Here is a 23,770-nt window from a genome sequence, read left to right on the forward strand (position 1 = left end):
CAACTTTCTGATAGTAACGGACCGATTCTGTCTTCATGCCATGATGCTGGAATCTGAAATAAAATCAGAAAGTTCTGAAGAAACTCAGCAAATTTGGAGAGAGAAATAGAATTAATGTTTAGAATCTAACATGACCTCTTCAGAACTCACATTGGGGTTGAAGTAGGCCAAAGGAAAGTGAGCTTAAATTCATCAGAATTGGAAGCTATTTTAAGGTTTCATAGAATCAAAGTGTGGAAAGAGGCCATTTCATCCCATTGAGCCTGCATGGACTCTGAAGAGCATTGCACACAAACCCAGCCCTCACACCCATCCCAGGAAGCATGGCCCATCCACCTAGTTACCATAACGTTTGTATGTAGGCTTGCAGAAACACACTGCAATGAAGATATAGAAACATATCTGGAGTATGAGGTCCACGTCAGCAAGGTCCGTTGATTTGAGGATAACATCTACTCTGTGTCACTGGTTCTGATATGTGTCTTCACATGGCTGAATAGGTAATATCCCACTCCGCACATTATTTTCATGGGACAAGATGTGCCCAAGGCATTGGGAACTGGAGTGCAGAATTTGTTCTTTTTCCCCTTCTCTGCTGCTGCTCTGCCTCATCATTTAAGTGTGTGATAGAGAGCTGCTGCTTGATGGAGAAGTTGCTTTGCGTCTGGTACAAAGCTGGATGGTGACTTTGGAACCAAGAGACACTATCCCAAAGTAAGGGGCTAGCCATTTAAAGAGTTAGAAGAGGAGAAATTCAGAGGAATTAACCTTCAGAATTTTTTACTCGGAGTCTGTGGAGATTCAATCATTGAACATTTCAAAAGCTTTTGGGATTTTAATGACACAAGGTACAGGAGGAAGTGGGCAGGAAAATAGACTCCGACACAAGGTATAGGAGGAAGAGTGCAGGAAAATAGCATTGTGGTAGGTGATTATCCATGATGTAGTTGAATAACAGGCTAAATAGCTTCCCATTCCAATGTTCTGATGAGTTACAAGCTCCTCCCAGTCATTAATGTCAACATTACTGTACTTCAGGAAGAGCTGCACGGTATTTTAAGTTGTTTTAGAGATAGTAGGAACTGCAGATCCTGGAGAATCTGAGATAACAGCGTGTAGAGCTGGATGAACACAGCAGGCTAATCAGCATCAGAGGAGAGGGAAGGCTGAAATTTCAGGCCTAGACCCTTCTTCAGAAATCTGAAGAAGAGTCTAGGCCCAAAACGTCAGCCTTCTTGCTCCTCTGATGCTGGTTGGCCTGCAGTGTTCATCCAGCTCTACACCTTGTTATCCCAGTATTTGAAGTGTTTTCTTTGTCCTCCGTGTGTGAAAAAAGGATGACAAGGGAGACGCTTTTCAGTCATCGAAACATATGTCCAATCCATTGAAGGTGGTGTTTCAGAGTTCCTTTGCCTGAATACTAGGACAGCTGACTTCAGGATAGACAGATATAGTAAGAACTGTCGATGCTGGAGTCAGAGATAACAGTGTGGAGCTGGAGGAACACAGCAAGTCAGGCAGTATTAGAGGAGCAGGAAAGCTGATGTTTTGGGTTGGGACCCCTCTTCAGAAAATCAAGATGGAAAGTTGTGTTTGTTCAACAATCCTCCCATTGGATGTGGAGAAGGCATTGCTGAAAGAATTTATCTTCATCACAATCCTGCAATTGTTTCATATTGGCTAGAACTGCCTTGAAGACTTAAAAATCAGGAGCTTGATCAAGCAAGACCATGTGATATCTTCCTATAATGCTTACAATATACTCGATAATGGTTGTTCAAAGATCAAATGCCATTTGGTGTCAGGATAAAATGCCACCTGAATGAAAACCTCAGCTATCACTTCTGTGTCATATCTAAACTGACCAGCATGAATGACTGCAGTGTCATACCCCCACTGCACTGCACCGGATTGAAACTCAACTGGACCGCAGTAAATCATTTGTCATATTCTGAAACTTCAAATTTACACCTAAGAAACTTGACATGCATAAATGTCCAAAGAAAACGCATCAGCTCAATCAGCTAAATATTCCACATCCAATACATGTTGGAGGTGAACCTCTGGAATATTGTGAATGTATGGTATACACTGTCCAATTTGGTTTGTTTTCAAACATTTAGTACAATGTTCATTTCATTAAGTTATTTGTTGAAATCAGAGTCCAGGGCTCCAATGACAAAACCTCTGAAATCCTTACCAACTATTAATCACACTCTGATGTCTCCTAATATACTACACTTAATGCTGACCACTTCTAGCTGTGCAATAATTAATTTAGCATTTGCCACCTTTCCCACATAAACAGAACTTATGAATGATGTGCAACAGCAAGACAGATGATGTCACAGGTTGTATATAGAGAAACAAAAAAAAGGAAACTGCAAGGGCAAAGGATAACGTGCCATAGTGATACAGAATTTCTCTGAATGACTTCTTGAACTGTCTGAATAATTTTTATATTAGAACATACAAATATTTAAAATTTGCGAATGACACTATTGCATTCCAAGGAGAACCCGAAGGACAATGTGTTTAACACCAGCAGGAGCTTTATTAGTGAGGTGTTCATTTTAGAGGAAGTTAAGAGTGCTCTTTCCCCACCCAAAATGACAAATGAGATCACCATTATGCCTCATAATCAAATTCTTAAAGTGACAGGCAAGCATTTGTGCATCGATCTACATTCAACTGACGACAGGCTTGACTAAGGTTAATTTTATTGATGATGTGGCGACAATGGCCTTGTGGTATTAATACTAGACTGTTATTCAGTGACTCAGGTTTGAATCCTGCCACAGCAAATGGTGAAATTTGAACTCAATAAATATATAAAATTAAAGAGTCTAAGATGACCATGAATCCATTGTCAATTGTCAGAAAAACCCAACTGGTTGACCAATGCCCTTTAGGGAAGGAAAGTGCTGCCCTTAACTAGTCTGGCGTACATGTGACTCCAGATCCACAGCAATGTTGTTGACTCATAACTGACCCTGGGCAATAGCCAGCAACATCCTAATTCTATGAATGAATTAAGAATTAAAATCAAAAGCTGACTGCAGCTAGTCTAGCAAATAGGTCAACGATTAAAGGCAAAGTACATGTTCAGCATATATTACCTGATTAACAGTGACCTTAAACATCACCATAGATAGTTACTAGTATGATAGGCATAACCCAAACACTCACATTTATGGGTTCAAAGACTTCTGTCTTCATCAGCCTCTCTCATCTGCCTTGACCTTTGGTCTAATTGCATAAGGCACCGATTTAGACTTGGAACATTTTGCTTGACTCTCATCCTTAATTCTCAATTTGACAGATCTATTCCTTGCTTGCCACATCTCCACTGAAAACAATGGCTTATTTATTTAGAATTTGTGATTGATCAGTTTCAGAATATGACGAATGATTTCCTGCGGTCCAGTTGAGTTTCAACCACATTCTTCCCAAGAAAGCTGGAAAATCTCCTTGTGTAAAAGTGTAAGGATATATCTTCGGACTGACTATAACTCAATATTCACATTGACACACCTTAAAGGCACCACCTGAGGGTGTTCTTAATACAATTTTTGAGAGTTACAGTACCATGTGATCCAGCTACTTTGAATGCACACTTTCAGGTATCAATGAAACTGCCACTCCAATCTTAGATAACAAAGTGTGAAGCTGGATGTACACAGCAGGCCAAGCACCATCAGCGTTTCGGGCCTAGACCCTTCATCAGAGAGGGGGATGAGGAGTGGGTTCTGAAATAAATAGGGAGAGAGGGGGAGGCAGACCAAAAATGGAGAGAAAAGAAGATAGATAGAGAGGAGAGTACAGGTGGGGAGGTAGGGAGGGGATAGGTCAGTCCAGGGAGGACAGACAGGTCAAGGAGGCGGGATGAAGTTAGTAGGTAGGAAATGGAGCTACTAACCTCATCCTGCCTCCTTGACCTGTCCATCCTCCCTGGACTGACCTATCCCCTCCCTACCTCCCCACCACCTATCTTCTTTTCTCTCCATCTTTGGTCCTCCTCCCCCTCTCTCCCTATTTATTTCAGAACCCACTCCCCATCCCCCTCTCTGATGAAGAGTCTAGGTCCGAAACGTCAGCTTTTGTGCTCCTGAGATGCTGCTGGGCCTGCTGTGTTCATCCAGCCTCACATTTTATTATCTTGGAATTCTCCAGCATCTGCAGTTCCCATTATCTCTACCACTCCACTCTTACTCATTTATCATTCAGTAAGACAGCAACCCACTATCAGCTCCTCTGTGGACTGAGAGTTTGTGTTTTATCATGGCCTTTTTGTACTGTGTCCATTTTCCTCCTACTCTTCAGTTTCAGTAATTGTGTTGGATAGTTTTATTTCTCTTCCTCAGACACACCCATTCAATACATCCCTTTATTTTTAAACATACAGCTCCTTTATAACCAGCAATTTGTTGCAGTGACCTGTTTTTCTATCCCAATGGAGACTTTGATTCTGCATTGATGCTCAGCTCTCAGCCATTTTGTGAACACACACAGCTGCTAATTTGGGAACTTGTATGTTCAGGCTTGGCTGTGGAGCTTCCTTGGCCGCTAGTACCATAGTTACTGAGATTTCCAGTGTTTACTTTAAATCTATGTACCTTTCTATCAGTAATCTCTTCTGGATTGCTTTGCATCTTGAACCCTAGCATTCTTTGTTAACATAATTCATCTGTTGAATTTGCTAAATTGTTTAAAATTGTTAGAAACTGGGAGATAGATTCACCATCATGCAGGTTGTACTTGTGGAATTTTACTCTTTCAATAATCACCAATGATTTATGGCAAAAAAAGATTATGCAGGATTCCTGCTATTCCCTCACAACATTTGGAAGCTGGCTTCTCTGGCAGTTACCACTCCTGAAGTTAAAAGTATTCTGCTCCCCTACCCTCCAATTGTACTCAGGACTACAGTAGTGATGAGATCTGCTTCAATTTTGTTATCCTGAATAAAATGTAGAATCTCTGTGTAGCAGTTCCAGTATACTATTTTCATCACTTGGTGCTAGTGCCAAATCTCCAGCCATTTAAAATATATTAAACATAGTACAACATACCACGAGATTTTTGGCACTACCTCACCTTGTTTTAAATGAGAATATTTCCGAGGCAGTTCTGAGATGTTTTAGGACAGAGAAACATTTGGAGGAAGGTGGGTAAATTACACATTGATCTTTGAAGGTGGCAGAACATATGGTGTATGGCATCTTGCTACTTCACTTTATGAAGTGTGAGTACAAAAATAAGAAATTATGGTGAGTCTGGTTGTGTTAGAGCTTAGTTTAGGCTCCACGTAGAGCAGTGTTCAGTTCTGGTCAGAACTTAGGACATTTGAGAGGGCCTGTGAGATGGTGCAGAGATTTATCACAATGGTTCCAGTGATGAAGGATTTTAGTTACAGGGTTCGGAATGGCAATTCTGGGATTATTCTTCACAGTGCAATCTGAGAGAGATGTACAGGATCATGATAGGTAAGATAGAGAAAAAGATGTTCCCGATAGCTGATAGTGCAAGGTCTCAGGAACATAGATTTATAGTTCTGGGTGACAGATAAGGGTGGATAAGGAGGAAGACTTTTAACACAGAAGTTGTAAGCAGAGACAAAAAGAAAGTTGCTGGAAAAGCTCAGCAGGTCTGTCAGTTCGGAGAGAGGGCCACTGGACCCGAAACGTTAACACTTTTTTCCTTCACAGATGCTGCCAGATCTGCTGAGCTTTACCAGCAACTTTGTTTTTGTTCCTGATTTACAGCAACCACAGTTCTTTCAGTCTTTATTTGTTATAAAGAGATTATCCAAAGGAAACTGGATGAGCACTTGAGAGAAGAGAATGAGAAGTGAGTGGACTGTCTAGATTGCTCTGCAGTGGTAACATGGATTGGATAGATCAAATGGTTTAATTTGGGCTAATTTGTACCATTTTGATACAGTATAGAGAAGTGAAATGATGGACAGCAAGCAACTCACCTCATATTAAAATTTTATGTGAAGACCATTTTCAAACAGGCCTGTTTATCTTCCAGCATTTTACTACAGTGTCATTTACTTCCATTCATACAACATGAATAGTCAAATGCGTGAGCACTGGAATGGATTTTTTATTAATAAGTCAGCACACATAAGAAATCAGGATATTTAGCTTTTAATTCTCCAAATTTAAAAATGCATTCAAATATTTACTTTTTTCCATCATTTATTACTGTTTATGATTAGTAAACTTGAAGGTAATGCGCTGATCTAGATTTATCATTTGCAGGTAAATATGCTAAGTGCTGTAGGATGCGTGAGATTTTTTGGAAAGGTGCAGCCAGTTGTCCAGAGATAATTCAGGATTTTTTCACTAATCTTTAGATATGTATAAACTATAGTTAGTCACAGCGCAAGTCAAAAGCCCTTTGTCTTTATTTGGTGACCAAACTTCCCAAGATGAATATTCAATCATTGAAATTTTCTTAAGTGCATGGCTTGTCTGACTCATAGTCAAGGGTTCAAATACCATTCCAAAAACTTGAATATGCATTCTAGGCTGATAAATTATCTCGTACCTAGGGAGTACAACACTGTTAGAATCTTTGAGCTGAGATATTAAACCAAGGCCCTCTCAGTGTGTCACTATTTTGAAGTGCAGTATTAGTGTTCTCGCTGGTGATACAAGGAATGGTTACTAGGCCAAGTATCTGACCATTATTTATGCCACTTTGAATTAACCCTAACTATCGGGTAGTTACAAGCATCCATCCCAAAATGACATGACGAGTCAACTTGCCACCTGTAGTCACCCATGGTTTTCTGCAGACCCTTCAGAAATAGGAATTCATTTTCTTTCTCTTTATTCTTATCCATACAGCTAAGATTCAAAAGGTGACTTCCTTTCAGTTCAGCCACCAGCACTTTATCAAGTATTATAGAAAGGTGCCTTTGTGCTGACCACACCATAACATTCTCATCATGTGCAACTTCCTCCCGTAAAACACTTAAGCATACAACTGATGATTGGGCAAGACTAAGAGGCAAATCTCATACTCAAACTTTTGTTACTGATAACATCCATGCTTTTACTGCCACATTCTGGAGATCTTCCTCTGCCAAGAGTAGAGTTTAAATAATTTGAAGGCCAAATTTTTGTGCAGTTGTTAAGGTGATTATATTGCAGCTCTGAGCTCAGTTTGGTATGCAGTTTATCAGTGACTATATGCAACTGGAGATGGCAGGAGACGTGGCTGTATCTAAGACACTACAACATTGTATCTAAGCCATATGCTTACGTGGATTAGTAGTTGCAAATTCAGTCAGGTTGATCGGTGACAATTTACAAACCACAAGTTGTTTCAAGATATTAATTTATCATGCCCACTTTAAGGCAATTAAAGTAGTATGAATACTGTAGACTAAAATAGAAAAATGAAGAGATGGTGATCAAACCCGCAATGCTCAAAAACTATGCATATAAAATTAGAGCTAGGAAATTCCTTGAAATAAAGGAGAGAAAACAAGAAAAACACCAGGAGTGGAGGGTCCTCAACAATTACATAGGCAACGTGTTTTCTTTTGAAATACTGTTCTTAATGTTTCTCATGTCCAATGGCATGACTGCAATTATTTTAACATAAATGCTGAAATAATGAGATCAGTAGTAATATCTCAATATGGTTTTCTACATTCATGTCACTGTCAAAGAAACAAAGTATTTTCCAAAAAGAGGGGATAAGTTATTGTCTCTACCCATCCACGCAAATAGGTTCCCCTAATTGTAAAGTGAATAACTGCATCAGTTTCACAGATCATGGGTCAAGAATAACTATATTATATTTTACAAATAGAAGTCGTGTCATTACAACTGACAGCGCCCACTAGCTTAGGTAGGAGGAAAAACATTTTTAATCCTTAATTACCTATCCAGTGAAATTTGCTGAAGATTTCACATACGTAGACATTAAATGAGGACATGTTTAGGTTTGGCTGCAATAACCGACAATGCCACATTCCTACTAAAATATGCTGTCTCGAATCTCACAAAGTAATAAAAACTAGTCATAGCTAAAAGAATTGTATTCCTGTTTCGGTTATCAGGAGATATGTGGAAAACCATGAGCAGAAGAATTGAACCAGTGAAGGAAAGTTAGCTATTTGGTTGAAACCAGGTTCAGGCTTGAAGGAAAGAATGACGGCAACATTTTCACTTCTTTTGAAAGGAATAGTGAGATGTAAGTTTAAATGTTTATTAAATATTAAATAACCTGATATTTATCTACATTACATGAGAGCATTTTTGAAGGCTGCTTAACTAAAAACAAGAGCAGGAAACATGCTTAACAAGGTGCTTTTTAAGATGATAAGTAGTATCAATGACTTTTTGTTCAATTTTAAACTATGGTGTGAATAAAAGGGGCACTTTTAAAATAGAAGCCAATATCTATTTTACTTCATCTCACTTTAAGCATTTAGACAGACATTTGTATAAGCAGAAGTATTTAAAAAAGAAAACTAAATTTGTAAAGTAAAACCGCATCTGGTCATTGGAAGCTGCATTCCATTTAAATATTCAAAAGTGCACAACATTCTGTCAAGGTCAATCTAGTAGCTTTTCTGGACAAATGCTTGAACACAGTGTTAACATGTCCACAGAAAATTTGCAACCCTTATTCTAAAGATTTGGGTCTAAAAATCTTCATTCAACCTTTTTGTGAAATTTTATTCTATTTAAAATTTCAGGTAACAGATAAATGAAAACTTCCCTTAAGTCTTACTTATTTCATTCCACAACAAATTCCAAACCTTTGACAGTTGTGTAGAACTCCCTACAGACATGGATATGATGCTTGGTTTTATGATTAAATCTTATATTTTGTATTTTTAAAAAATAATTGCTCAGAAAGTACTTCTTCTAAACCATGAAGATGTAATTTTCTTTTCATAGAACGATCAGGTATAGTGACTGCTGAGGAAAATGAACAGGAGTTTGATTGGCTGTCGTATGTCAAAAACTTTCACATGACTTTATTTAATTTAGATTACTTCCTACCCAGCAAATGTTTAGAATAAGCATAAAATACAGCCAATGTTACTGATCCAAATCCTTACTTTAATGTCAGAGTCTAGAGCATAAACACTAATATAGATTTGGAAATCATGGTGTGAAAACATCACATTGGACAATATTTTCATTTCAATAATCAGATGTAGTGAAAATGTGAAAGCAATAAATACATCACAAATCCATTTGTGCTTTCAACACAGAAAATTGATGTTTGAATCAGAAGTATCAGACTGCAGCACTATGAAGGAACTGGAGCAGGCAAAAGTTGGCATTAACCCATGTTATTCTCCTTCAAAATCTTTACACAACCTATCTTAAATTAATGGCAGAAACAATATGTGGCATGTGTTGGGGAAATTTGGAATTGTTATAAATGCACAATATTTTCTCATCACACTACTTACTAATTATCAGAAATTGGTGGCAGGGCTATAACAAAAACAAAATTCCACTCATCTGCCCAGTGCTTTAACTTTTTCGGTTTACATAATTTGAGATTATGTGTTTCAACACCATGACCAACTTAAGTGTTAAAATAAACTAAACTAAATAAACTATATGCAGATATGTACAACTTTTTACAGCAATAACTTTAAAAGGAAGCAGAAAAATATCAAGTGGCATCTCAGTAGCTACAGCATCACAGCACTGGGCTCAACTAGGTTGAATGCCATTCTCAACTATAATTTCATTTGAATTTCCAAACAAATCTTTTAGTCTCAGGAAGGATTTAAAAAAAAAACTGGGAAATTTCCCTGCATAGTTCTAGTCCCTCTTGGTTTAAGGTAAAGAAACAGCAGTGGCACAATCCAACTATTGGACCTGCTTGATTTCAAAAGCTTTAATGCAGGCACTGCTAGACATGGAAAAAAATAGAAAAATAAACTGAAACAAATAAATATGGCCACAGTAGTTGTCAAAAGTCCTACTCTCTAAACCAACTGAGCCTCAAGATCCAAATCTTATTTTCAGAAAAAAAAACCCAAATGGATTACATAGTTATCTCTAGATACTGACATTTTTGCAGTTTTGCTTTTCACAGGCATTCTCCTGCCATGATCTAAGAGAGAAGAGAAATATACTGCAAAAAGGTTCTTCTGAGCTAGCCACTCCTGTTGAGAATGCACTTTAACTTTGCTATATACTTCTCATTATTCCCATTAGTGAAAAAGTGGGGGAAAATTGGGTAGAAATTAGATATGCAAGCAATAGCAAAAACTGCTTCCACAAATATTAACGATATATTTGTTGCAAGAATTAAAAAAAACAAGCAGTGAGATGGAGTTGGGCTAACATACATCTAATCTATAAGATTATTATACCTCTTATAAATCAGCATATAAACTTTCAGGCTTCTTTGACATGTATATATGTACTGGAAACAAAGAGAGATCAAAAAGATACTAGTCAAACAGACTATGAATTTCTCCTCTCCCCATTTCCTGTGTATCATTAAGATTATGGGATGTGACTAGGGATCAATGCCTACTCAGCAGTCAACAAAGCAGAATTTATCAACAATCCTCTATAACTTAGTGCGGTCTTCATTTCTTCAAATATTTCAAGAATGATACATTGGTCCTTCACATCCATAAGAACTCCTCAGAAGTGTCATTGCTCCAATCCTCTATCGTACCAGTTCTTTCAGGAGGTAGACGTAGCTGGAAGGGCTCAAAGTAACTAAAACCTGCAATGCTAGAGGTAGACTTCTTTCAACATGTTTTTACATATTGTGTCCTGCACAGTTGATAGTGAATTCTCTCCAGCATTCACAGTTACATTCAATTTTGAGCAATTAGCCATTGAAATCAACAATCTATAGTCAGGTCAATAACATCCATGTCACCTTTCCTGTTTGCAGGATCACTGAACTGATTGCTGCCAGTGTCTGTAAAATTCAAAATTGAAATGAGTCAGCTAAATATAAAATTATCTGTTTAAAAAAAAAACTCATTTGCATCGTACCCTTCTCAACCACAAGACATCCCAAAACACTACAGCAATTAATCACATTTTGAAATTGGAGGAAAATACATCAGCAAAGATCCCAAAAACAGGAGTGTGAAAATGTAGTTGGTAATTTGGTGGCATTGTCTGCAGTAAAATACTGGTCAGGTTGTCAGGAGAGTTCCGCTTTTCTTGGAGATGGTGCCATGGAATCTAAAAACCACATAAGAGGTTTGGCCTCAGTTTAACACCTCATCTTAACTGGTACCCGAGACTCCCCAACTACAGCATTAAAATTTCAGTCTAGATTCATTTGTAAGATCTCTGTTGTGGGTCTTTAATCTACAACTTCCCGACAAAGTGCAAACGCTACCATTGTAAAATAGCTGACACCAATACAAGGTGAAAAGAGGATTACAATACTCAATGATGGCAAAGTTCAGTATAAAGCAAAGTTCAGTATAAAGCAAAGTTCAGTATAAAGCAAAGTTCAGTATAAAGCAAAGTTCAGTATAAAGCAAAGTTCAGTATAAAGCAAAGTTCAGTATAAAGCAAAGTTCAGTATAAAGCAAAGTTCAGTATAAAGCAAAGTCCAGTATAAAGCAAAGTCCAGTATAAAGCAAAGTCCAGTATAAAGCAAAGTCCAGTATAAAGCAAAGTCCAGTATAAAGCAAAGTCCAGTATAAAGCAAAGTCCAGTATAAAGCAAAGTTCAGTATAAAGCAAACTACTGGAAATAGTGAAGATCTGAAATGTTAACTTAAAATGCTGTGAATACTCTGGCTAGGTGGCAGTGGTGGGGACAGAAACAGAGACATTTAAGGTTGGTAACCTTTCATTCCAAGGTCTCACACACAATAATTTTACAAAGTATTTCTGTCCCTCCATAAAACTGACAATATGGCTGCAGGGGAAAAAAATACAAAAAGAAAGGGGGAGGGGGTGGTGCCTCTTCCTCTAAAATCATGGCAGGCTTGCTAATTTTCACTTATTACCAAAAAGAATTCAAGAACTAAAAGCAGACTATTTGTCATCCTTGAATTTGCTCCTGCACTTCTTATCGTGGGTGATTTTCTAGCCTCTGCTACACTTTGCTACCCAATCCCCTTAGTATCCAAGTCTATGGACCTCTCATTTAAATATACTTGGAAGATTGTCTATCCACAGCTCTCTGGGTAAATAATTTCAAAGACTCAATCCTTCAAGTGGGCAATTTACACCTCAACTCCATCATAAATGGCTGACCCCTTACTTCATGGCTGTGACCCACTCCCTGACCACCCTGTTCCAAGAATTCCAGCAAGATCCTTCCAGCCTCAGGCCAACTGGGCTTTTTCTTGTGTTGTAAACTTGCTATGGTTTCTAGAATTCTTAAAAATTCAGTGCATTTTAATGGGATTACTTCTCATTCTAAATTTTAGGGATATAAATAAATAGTGTTGTTATTCTCACCCCACAGAAAAATGCCTTCATCCCAAAAACAAACGATCTACTGAATCTCTGTTGCACTCCTCTAAAATAACATACATCTCTTCTTAGATAAGGAAACCAAAAACAGCACTTCAAATCTAGTTTCAGCAGTATTTCATAAAAATTTCACTAAGATTATGTTTTAAAATCCTGTATTCCAATCCTTTTGTTATAAAGTAGTAGGCCTCATTTACTCTCCTCATTGTAGCTGTGCATGTTAGCTTTGTTGTGTGTACAGTTAGTTGCCTTTGAACAATAAGATTTCGGCTCTCCCACCACTTTTAAAACATCCTGCTTTTCATTTTTCCTAACCAAATGGCTACGCTTTACGGGACAGAAAATACAGCAACTTTCATTCCAGAAAGACACTAAATTATTTCTCTTTACCTAGCCCCATTTATCTAAAACTAGGATCTATTCTAATACGGGTTAGCTTTTTGTCTATTCAGACTATTGTGATGGGGTCAGTTTATTTGGAAGGTGTAGCACTTGGTGCGTGTGAAGTTCTGAAATGTGTGATCCATGTAGCTGCCACAGTTGGTTATGTACGTGATTTGGTAAAGAAGATTACAGAATCTAAGGGAAGCACTAAAACAATGTTAGTCTGGATAGAGAGACCGTTTCCATAGGGAACGAGATTGTAGGGAGCAGTGAATGGGATGTTAGAATTGGTTAAATGCAACAAAATAACATGGATGACTACTTGATAGAATTTACTTATTGAAAACTATTCTTTGTGCTAAAAGTAAATATGTACCAAATTTGAACAAAAAGTGTTAGAAAAGTTGTCAGGTGAATTAAAAAGAATACATTAGTGTTGCTGTTGTAGATGAGGAAGGTGATAAATAACAGTCAAACTTCAAACGGGCACTCAAATTCAGACTCAAGGAAGTAGCAGTTGTAATATACTACAAATTTTGAATCCTAAACCCTAAACAAGGATTTAGACTTGGATCCAATCAAAATATTTTATCTCTCCATTGTAGCTCTGCAAATTTTGTCTCCAGATAACTATGAAAAATGTCTTTAAAAACCTCAATTCAATCTGCCTCCACCATACTTTCAAGATAGCTGTTAGAAATTGGAGTGCAGTCTGTGCATGAAGTAAGCACTCTTTCCCCTTTCATGTCACCTTTGATACCAAGATGAATAGCAAAAGAAGCAATTTCCTTTGGTTCTTCTCCCGCTCTATTTAGGGTAGTTATCTACTTCTGGTGCATGGATTAGTGAGTATAGGAATGGAAATATAGAGCAAATGAACACATGGCTGGAGAGATACGATTCATTAATCGGTCTGCACAAGTACCCTGACCTGGTCACTCACCATTTTAATTCACCACCCTGCTCTCATGTTCATACTTCTGTCTTTGGGCTGCTACGATATTCCAGTGAAGATCAAAGCAAGCTTGTGAAAACAGCTCTTCATTTTCTGATTAGGTCCTTTACAGCCTGATGGACTCAATGCAGAGTTCATGTTGGGTTGAACACAATGTCCGACATTTCAATTGCTTTCTCTCTTGAAAAGTGCCAGTCTGTATCTTGTTTTTGCTTTCAGAGAACTATTCACTATTCTGCAATTAACACCAAAGCTACACCATTGTTTTGTCTCCTTACTGCAACCATTAGCCTACCTCTATTCAAGGCTCACTGGATTTGAAACTGTTGCTGCTTTCTCTTCAGGTGCTCTTCAGCATTGGTCTAGTGACTTCTATTTTTGTTTGTTTCAGATCTCCAGCATCTGCAGTTCTTTGTTTTACATTACTGCTCCCTTTATCTTTTGTTTGACGACGTCTTTGTTACTTAGTTTCTTCCATCCTCTAACAAGCCCGGACCTTCCCTTTTGTCACATTTCTACTTCTATTCACCTTTTTTTGATATTTTATAATTTTATTTTTTTTGAAGACATTCACCTTGAAATTAAGTGTTGCTCTCACCCCAAATACTGCCGGCAATGCTGACACTTTCCATTTTAAAAAAAAGTTAGATTTCCAGCATCTGCAGTATTTTACTTTCGTTTAATTATGATCCTCTTTATGCTCATATATTTTTTGATCAGACCCTTGCAAAAAAAAATGAACGTGAATATGTTCCTTAATAAAAAAAAGCACAGCAATCCAAATTTTTTGAAACTCTAGCTTGTTCACCTGGACAGGTACAGTTAAAACTACTGCAGTGCACTGCCTCTAATCTTCCAAGCTGTTTTCTTACAGGCTGTAATTCATTCCATGAGGGAAGCATTGTTAGGAGTTAAGTGACTTCAAGTAATTGGTGGTATTATCTCAAGTAAAATTGAATTGCAATGGTGACAGATAGACAATTGCAAAAACAAAAACACCTCCCAATATCAGACCCAGGATTCCTGTACAACACAGTCGTTGGATCTTGGATTTCAGAAATACTAGTCCATTTTGGCAGGAGCAGAATGGAAATGGATTACAATGCATAAATTGGCAGGGGGGTGGCGGTGGAGAGAGAAGCTGAGAAAAGGAGAAATATTAAGACCAAAATCATAAATACAGGAGTTATATCAAAGTGCTGGACAATAGTGAATACTTATTCTAAATCTAGAAATTAAACACATTTTCAAGAAATATCTTACAAAGTTTCACATGAGACTTTTAGACCTTTTTAAAAAGACATTGAGAATTGTCTAGGCAAAAATCAACAAGAAATTTCAGACTCATTGTGTTTAACAGCAGGTATTCTGGGTATTATTTTCACACTTTATAAATTAAGTGTATAAATGATACAGAACTGACTGTTGCACCCAGTTGGTTTACTGAACACTGCTTTACCCTGGATATTGGAGCTGCACTCAACTGGCAAGTCAGGAAACAGTATTCCATAACTCACCATGTATATAGACTTACAGGGGTGAGGTGGTGAGTAACTTGTTACAAGATTTTTAGCCTCTAATTCTGTTGTTGTAACCACAGCATTTGTATGGCTAGCCCCAGTTCAGTTTCTGGTCAATGTGGTGGGGGGATAGGGATGGTTTCCAATTGGTAATGACATTGACTGTCGAGGGGCAATGTTTAGATTTTCTCTTGTTGAATTCGGTTTGCATTTATTCAGTACTTGTAGTACATGGAAGCATCCCAGGGTGGTCCATAAAAGCATTGACAAAATTTGATGTAAAACCACATGAGGGGGTACGATGACGAACAACCTAAAACTTGGTCTAAGGCATAATTTTAGTTTTCTTATGAGGCTTATGAATCAGAGCTTTGGATCCATCCTGTAATGGCTCTGGTGTTTAAAATTCTGGAATTTACAGTAAAGCTCAAGATTAAACGATAGAGAATTTCAAAGCCACTGGTATGGATGAGGATTTTTGAAATAGAGGCAGTGTTATATAAGCAGCCATGTGACCAGCAGGCAAAGTTAACCAGTAAAGATTCTACTAGAAATCCAAAGTAGTTACTGTTTATTTTGTTTTATTCAACTTAATATCCAACAGTTTACTAGCAATCTTCCAAAAAGATTGTAAAGATTAACAAAGTGGACTTTGTTTTTTTTAGGTCATTTACATTTTTGTTATCTGGATATAAATTTAACAATCAAAGCTCTTCTGTCAGTTCAAATGCCAAGTCAAATTGAGTTTCAAGAGCATTCACCCAATTCCCCAGCAGAATTGGACTGCTGCATTAATTCCCCAAAATTCTTGTGGATACCACAGCACTGTTGCTCTGGAGAAGAGAAATTGTGTGTTTTGAGACCGAAGCCAAAATACAAATTAAGGCCTAAGGACATTATTCAGCATGAAGCAGTCTCAGACAGGCAGAGTATATCAAAAGTGTTTCCTTTTTAAAATTACCTTTACAAGCATCAGATGTGGAACGAAGGTCCCAAAGCACGCTTAAAGCTTGTATTTATCTGTAAATGGTAAATTACAGGTCATCACCCAAAATGATCTATTGCATTGAAATCAAATGAACAAACCTTCTAATTCCACTATTGAATATTGAGGACCAGAGTTCTTCTGAGGCTGCTTATCTGGTTTTATTGGAATCCAACTGCCATCATCCTTAAACTGAACCTCAGTGGCATCTTCACACTCCTTCAGAATATCTAAAAACAGCCTAAGTAAAATAAAAACAAATATGTTTATTCTTCACCTGTCCTTTCTTCTTGGTTATCACCATCAAGTTAAATCTACTTTGAAAAGATGGCAAAAAGTTTGTGGATTACTTAAAGCAATATGGATATAGACGGGATGTCATGACGTGTAGAGTTCTCTCATGTAGGAAAGCTCCTACATTCAGGACTTTAATCAGAACCAAAAGCAGACACAAAGTCATTTCCATACTAGCAAGATCATTCTGCATGATGGGCAGATCAAAAGAAAACAAGCCATGGGCTCCTGTAGGAGATATCTTCACAGACTACCATAATCTTAAAAAAGCTTTCAGAAACATTGCCTCAAACTATTCAAAATTATTCTGCACACAGGTTGTTTCTCCCTCAGTAAAGTGTAAATCACTTACTGAATTATGCAGTAGATTCTTTTCAAAATGGCCAGTTCTATTCAATACTGAGATTAATCATTATCACGGTAAATAATGATATACAATAAGCAAAACCAGTCCAGCCTGTCTCTGCCTCCCTAATCTGTTCTTCCTCTCACCCATCCCTTCCTCCCACCCCAAGCCGCACCTACTAACCTCATCCCACCTCCTTGACCTGTCCGTCTTCCCTGGACTGACCTATCCCCTCCCTACCTATACTCTCCTCCCCACCTATCTTCTTTTCTCTCCATCTTCGGTCCGCCTCCCCCTCTCTCCCTATTTATTCCAGAACCCTCACCCCATCCCCCTCTCTGATGAAGGGTCTAGGCCTGAAAATGTCAGCTTTTGTGCTCCTGAGATGCTGCTGGGCCTGCTGTGTTCATCCAGCCTCACATTTTATTACCACTAATGATCTTGTCTGTTTCAATAATGTTATCTGACATATTTTAAAATTCCAATGAGTACAGGCCCCAACCTGCTTGACTTCCCATTATAAGGTGCCCCTTGATAACCAACATAATGAACCTTGCTGGACTGCCACCAATGTCAGTTTACCTTTCCACAGACAGGGGGCCTAAAACTGTTCGCGGGGGAAAGAGACACATGTGAGAGAACGGGGAGAGGGGGAGGACACTGGGCACGCAAAAGAGGGGGAGAGCGAATATACAGCGGGGCTGTGTATGTGAAACAGGGGTGGGGGGAAACTAAGGAGGTGTGTGCACATGAGAACAAGCGCACAAGGGGGTACCCACGAGACAGCATGAGTACAAATGAGAGGGGGTGACAAACAATTTGTTCTCGGGTTGTGGGCATCACCAGCAAGGCCAGCATTTATTGTCCATCAGCATTTGGTCTGGCAATAGTGCTGCTGAGCTGCTTTATTGAACGGCTATATTTCATATTGTAACGTGAAATAGTGTGGAGGGATTTCAGGGAAGAAAGAGGAGGATCAAGAGTCTGCCACAGTCGGCAAGGTGAGACTTATAGTGGCTAGAAAAGGGATGAGGAATAAAGGAAGGAGCTGCAAAGGAAAAGAGGAAGGCAGGCTGTCAAAGGGAATGATCAGTTTTAAGCCTGTCAATAAGGAAATATTCAGAAACTGGGAGCAGGGAAAATATGTTATCAGAGGTAAACAAATCCCTTCCAAACTAATGTACCTTTAGTGAAATGTGTCAGTTATTTAGAAAATAGCTTTGCTCCTTAGTCTGTAGTTTAACGCCAATTTATATCCTGTGGTGTCCAGGAAATTAAAGATAACCTTGTGTAGTGTAGTTTTAAAGTTCATGAAGGGTTGACAATTATCGAAGACATTGATGAATTCATCTAATTCTGCTTCAGTATGAATTCCAATACCTTGTGTCCACACAAGTACAGAAGGTATGGTTACTCTCAGGTGCATCTCACCTAATGGAATTACTGAAAATGAGAAAGTAACCCCCAAATATCAAAATGTAGCCCTTGAGACATCAAGAGGAGATCTTGTGTGTGTATGTGGGGACAGAGAGGGAGACAGGGCGAGGGCGCGAGAGACAAAGGAGGAGGAGAGAAATTGCTCACTGCCATGAGGCGAATTTATACTCAGTAGCATTGGAAGGGATTCATTTTGGCCTAATGTTATTGAAGGAATGATGATACATCTCCAAGCAAGAACGATGTGGGCCTTGGAAGGAAACTTTCCAGTGGAATGGAATGGTTCTTGCTTTTGCTCTTGACAAGGTCACATGTTTGGAAAGATATATCAAAAGGAACCATGGCAGGTTGCTGCACTGCTATTTTCAAATGATACATTATCAGTGATAAAGAAAGTAAATCTGTAACATGACCACAAGAGTCGAAGTAAGGCCATTCGACCCATCAAGTCCACTCCGCCATTTAAATCATGGCTGATGGGCATTTCAACTCCACTTCCCTGCACTCTCCCCGTAGCCCTCGATTCCTTGTGAGATCAAGAATTTGTCGATCTCTGCCTTGAAGGCATCTAAAATCCCGGCCTCCACTGCACTCCGTGGCAATGAATTCAACAAGCTCACCACTCTCTGGCTGAAGAAATGTCGTCCCATTTCCGTTTTAAATTTACCCCCTCTAATTCTAAGGCTGTGCCCATGGGTCCTAGTCTCCCCGCCTAACGGAAACAACTTCCCAGCGTCCACCCCTTCTAAGCCATACATTATCTTGTAAGTTTCTATTAGATCTCACCTCAACCTTCTAAACTCTAATGAGTACAATCCCAGGATCCTTAGCCGTTCATCATACGTTAAACCTACCATTCCGGGAATCATCAGTGTGAATCTCCGCTGGACACGCACCAGGGCTAGTATGTCCTTCCTGAGGTGTGGGGCCCAAAATTGGACACAGTATTCTAAATGGGGCCTAACTAGAGCTTTGTAAAGTCTCAGAAGCACATTGCTGCTTTTATATTCCAACCCTCTTGAGATAAACGACAACATTGCATTCGCTTCCTTAATCACGGACTTTACCTGCAAGTTAACTTTTAGAGAATCCAGGACCAGCACTCCCAGATCCCTTTGTACTTCTGCTTTATGAATTTTCTCACCATTTAGAAAATAATCCATGCCTGTGTTCTTTTTTCCAAATTGTAGCTGATCAAGCAGGCTGTTTTTTTTTAAAAAAAAATCCACCCCACTGGATGGTGTCAAGCTTCTCGAATGTTAGAATTACAATCATCCAGACACCTGTAGACTATTCCATTACAGTTTTGACTTGTGCCTTGTGTACAGAGCCTGGTGAAATCAGGGAATAAAACACGTCCTGCACAGTTCTAACTTCTAATCCATTCTTGTAGCCACTGTTTATATGGCTGTTCTGTTATATTTCTTGCTAGTGATGACCCCCCCGACCATACAGTGATCATAAAGCCATTGAACAGCAAGGCAAGACAAGGTTCTGTCTTGCAGATGGTCATTGCCCTTGTACTCAAATGAAAAGTAATATTCATGCCACACATCAGTCCAAATTTGAACATTTTGGAGGTCTGGCTATATACAGCAGACTGCTCCATAATCAGAGGTGTTGCAAAGGATACTGAAAACAAACACCTGCACTTCTAACCTTATGATGTTAGGAAGTTAACGGATGATGAAGCAGCTGAAAACTGTTGCACCTAAGGTAATGTATTCAGGAACTCCTGTAAAATGTCCTGGGGCTGAGATGACTGGCTTTCAAGAAGCACAACCATCTTCCCTTGAGCTAAGTATGACAGACACCAGTAGGTTTTTTAAAAAGGTTCCTGAGCAATGCTGTAAAGTGATAACACTGGCGTGCAGGCAAGAAACTTATAGAACTATGGACAAGACAAAACACTATTACTATGTTTTTGTAAAGAACTTGCTTGGCCTTCTTGTTAAAATAGTTTTGGTCTCTTCATGTGATTGAACATTTCTGAAGTTCTAAGAGAGGTCACAAGATTGATTTTAGTTTGAAGCAAGATCGCCTAAGAATTGGGACTTGGGGAAAAATTAAGGGCAACATGATCAAGGCTCAACATGATAAAAGGATGTGATTGTATTCGAGTGATAGCTTCTTTCAAATCAAGTAGGTTTGTGAGGATCAGATTTTAAACTTATGAGAGACCAGACTAGGTTAGCTGTCCTAAGGTTAAAAAAGAAGCAGGCCCCTGCAAACAGGGTACCTGCAAGTACAACAGGTAGAGATTTAGTTAATTCTTTCATTCACACAAAAGCTGGACCAGTTCAAGGATCAGTTATACTTTTGAATTAATCTCCAACTTTTTTCAAAAATTTTGGGAATACTTACTTTGGCCTATGAAAGACTGAATGGTTAGCTGTAGTGAATATTGGAAAAAACCAGCAGCTCACTGAGCTCATAATAACATATCTGATTTGTCCATAACTGATCAATGTGTTGTTTCCTGACATTATTTCATGGGGTGACAATGAATAAGCTTACAACAAAGAGGGGTGCACTTAGAAATCTCACTTTAAAAGAGCCATTTCTATCCCAGATACAGCATCTTTCTAGCTTTCCCTATTCCCTCACTCTCAATATCAATGCTTTTGAAAAGTAAAGCCACAAAAGTCTGATCTGGTGCTATTGGATAATATTATTTTTCAACTGCCTACTAACCTGAAGCTAGTTATCTGAAAAAGAAGTATAATCTGTTTATACTATCAGAAGATGCATATGCAGTGTTAACACATTTTCTCAGCGGTGGGGGGCAGTTAGGGCTTACTTGATTTTATTTCAGACTATCCAAAATAAACATGTACTGTTGAATATATAAACTCATTAAGAATGGCAATATAAAAAGCTCCAAGTCAAGAGTGCAGCACAATACTTACTGGTCTACAAATAACAGTTCATAAGGGGCTGGCTTGTCACATACAGGACACATCCATGTCGGCTTTTTCTCATTCATCTGAATATAAAGGGCTGCATCAAAACACTGTAAATGTGTGCAAGTAATGCCACGACAGGGCACCGAAAGCCGCATCTTACCAAGCTGTTAAGTAACAATATTGGAAAATATTAGAAATATTTTACATCATATCCAATAGTAGAAGCTCAAAAGCATCATTTGAAATTGTGAATGAGAACATCACAACATTTGGGATTTTCTGTTCTGCTGTAGTGTTATCTTCTCTCTGAAACTTGAATGGATGTCCACATGACAAAGATGGTACAGCTTAAACACTTTAAAGTAGGTGATCACAACGTCAAGACCGTCAGGTAATGATCAAGACCATTGGTCCCAAGCGTATGGCACTCTCAATTTATCTTAGGTTATGTTAAATCCTTTTCTGTTAGCTCATTGCAAGTTCTTTGGAAATGAAAACCTGTATTTTGATAATATCACTATTTTCAATTTTTAAAACATAAAAGAGGATGAACTTGATAAAAATAGGATGGGAGAAATGGTTTTCATTGGTAAGTGTTGGTAATTGGAGGTTATAGGCAGTGTAACCGAGTAAGGAAAAAGAAAGGGGACTTCAAGGTGATGATAATCTGGAATATATAGTCTGACATAGTGCTGGAAGCAGTTTTAATAGTTATATAAGAAATTATAATTAATGAAATGCAGGAGCAGAATGAGGCCATTCAGCCCATTGTTTCAATGAGTTCATGACTAAGCTGATAATTCTCAACGCCACCTTCTTGCATTTTGCCACAATCCATGACTGCCTTGCTGATTAAAAAATCTGCCCACCTCAGCCTTAAAAGCATTGTTAACAGCCAGAGCTCCATTAGTAGAGAACCTGAAAATACTGGAACTGTCCACTGTCAACTAGTTCTATACATTCAGAAGCCAAGGAGAGTGTAGTTTATGACTGCAGTTTCTACAGATCCAAGAAAATTTGAATTATTGATACTACAAGTACTTTCCCCCTTACAGGAAACACGTTAAAGAATATACACACTTATCCAACAGAAACCACAGACTGTCCGCAGCACACATTTGTAGTTTACTGTAGCTTCAGTAAAATTAAAAGCAAAGCCAATAAACCAACTTTTAACAGCTAATAATTGATCACATCTTCCAAAAATTCATAATAATGAATAGTACAGAATTCTGGCATTTTAGATTTCTAATTACCACAGGATGAAACAGATTACACCATTCATAATCATCACTGACAAATTTTGACCTTCTGTACATTTGTCATTGTCCATTTTCAGTTCTGTAGGCAATCTGATCAGAAAAACAGGTAGACAGGGTAGCAAAGAAGGCATTTAGCATGCAGACCTTCACAGGTCCAGGCACTGAGTACAGGAGTTACGACGTTACCTTACAGTTGCATAAGTCGTTGATGAGGCCACACTTGGGAGTACTGTGTACAGTTTTGTTCAAATAGTTATAAGGAAGACACAGTTAAACTGGAAAGTGTGCAAAGATGAATTATGAGGATGTTGCCAGGGCTAGTAGGCCTGAGTTATAGGGAGAAGTTAGCCGGATAGGACTTTATTCCTTGAAACATAGGAAAATGAGGGGTGACCTCTTGGAGGTGCAAAAAATCATGAGGGGCATAGATAGGATGAATGCGTATAGCCTTCCCCCACTCAGGATGGAGAACTGAAAACTAGAGGGCACAGGTTTAAGGTGAGAGGGGAATGATTTAAGGAGGACCTGAGGGGCAACTCTGAAACACAGAGAGTGGCATGTATATGGAATGGCTGCAAGAGAAAGTGGTTGAGGCAGGTACAATAGCAACATTAGAAAGATGTTTGGACAGGTACATGCATGGATCAAATGCGGGCAACTGGAACTAGCTGAGTGGGCACGATGTAAGCATGGAGTAATTTGGGCCGAAGGGCCTATTTCCATTCTGTATTACTCTATGATTCTTTTAAACAATGCGATCATAACCGAGACAAAGTTTTATGAGCCCTTCAATTATCTTAAAAATCAAATGTCTCAAGTTGAACGCGTCCTATGCTCTTTCTCAATGATTTTTTTTATCCCCTCAACAAAAGGATAATCTTGCAAGGAAGGATCCAACTGTCACTCTCCATCCAATATTTTCGATCCTCGTTAGGTGGTTTCAAATGTTCACCCATATTGCCAGTTTCCACTGTAATATTTCCTTTCTTGTCTCACATGGCCTCATGAATCCGAAGTTATCAACCATATACAAAAGGTTATTTTTGATCACATACTTTCCAACTACATCCCTCTCTAGCCCTACCTCCTCAGAAGAAAATCCACGCCCAGTCCACTTCCAACTACATGCATTTTTGGTCCATTTGTCACATTTCTACAGTTACTAATTTACTCAACCACACTCTCGACTGGTTGGTTAATATGTTGGTTAAGCACAGA

General features: G+C 38.6%; 1 protein-coding gene across 8 annotated transcripts in view; it reads right to left on the reverse strand.

Annotated features, from left to right (window-relative positions):
* Positions 1–7,440: 7,440 nt before the first annotated feature.
* LOC125466013 (E3 SUMO-protein ligase PIAS4-like) overlaps positions 7,441–23,770 on the reverse strand; it is a 118,223-nt gene continuing 101,893 nt past the window's right edge. For 7 of the 8 annotated variants that reach the window (XM_048560096.2, XM_048560095.2, XM_048560094.2 and 4 more), the window contains 3 exons: positions 21,294–21,454; positions 16,409–16,548; positions 7,441–10,938 (listed from right to left, as the gene is read on the reverse strand). In XM_048560096.2, coding sequence (XP_048416053.1) covers positions 10,859–10,938; positions 16,409–16,548; positions 21,294–21,454 — 381 coding nt within the window. In that variant the 3' untranslated portion in view covers positions 7,441–10,858. Of the gene's footprint in view, positions 10,939–13,790; positions 14,944–16,408; positions 16,549–21,293; positions 21,455–23,770 lie in introns of all 8 variants that reach the window. The other variant, XR_009442789.1, reaches the window with a different exon arrangement.

This window comes from Stegostoma tigrinum, chromosome 30 (genome assembly GCF_030684315.1).
Source record: "Stegostoma tigrinum isolate sSteTig4 chromosome 30, sSteTig4.hap1, whole genome shotgun sequence".
NCBI lineage: Eukaryota > Metazoa > Chordata > Chondrichthyes > Orectolobiformes > Stegostomatidae > Stegostoma > Stegostoma tigrinum.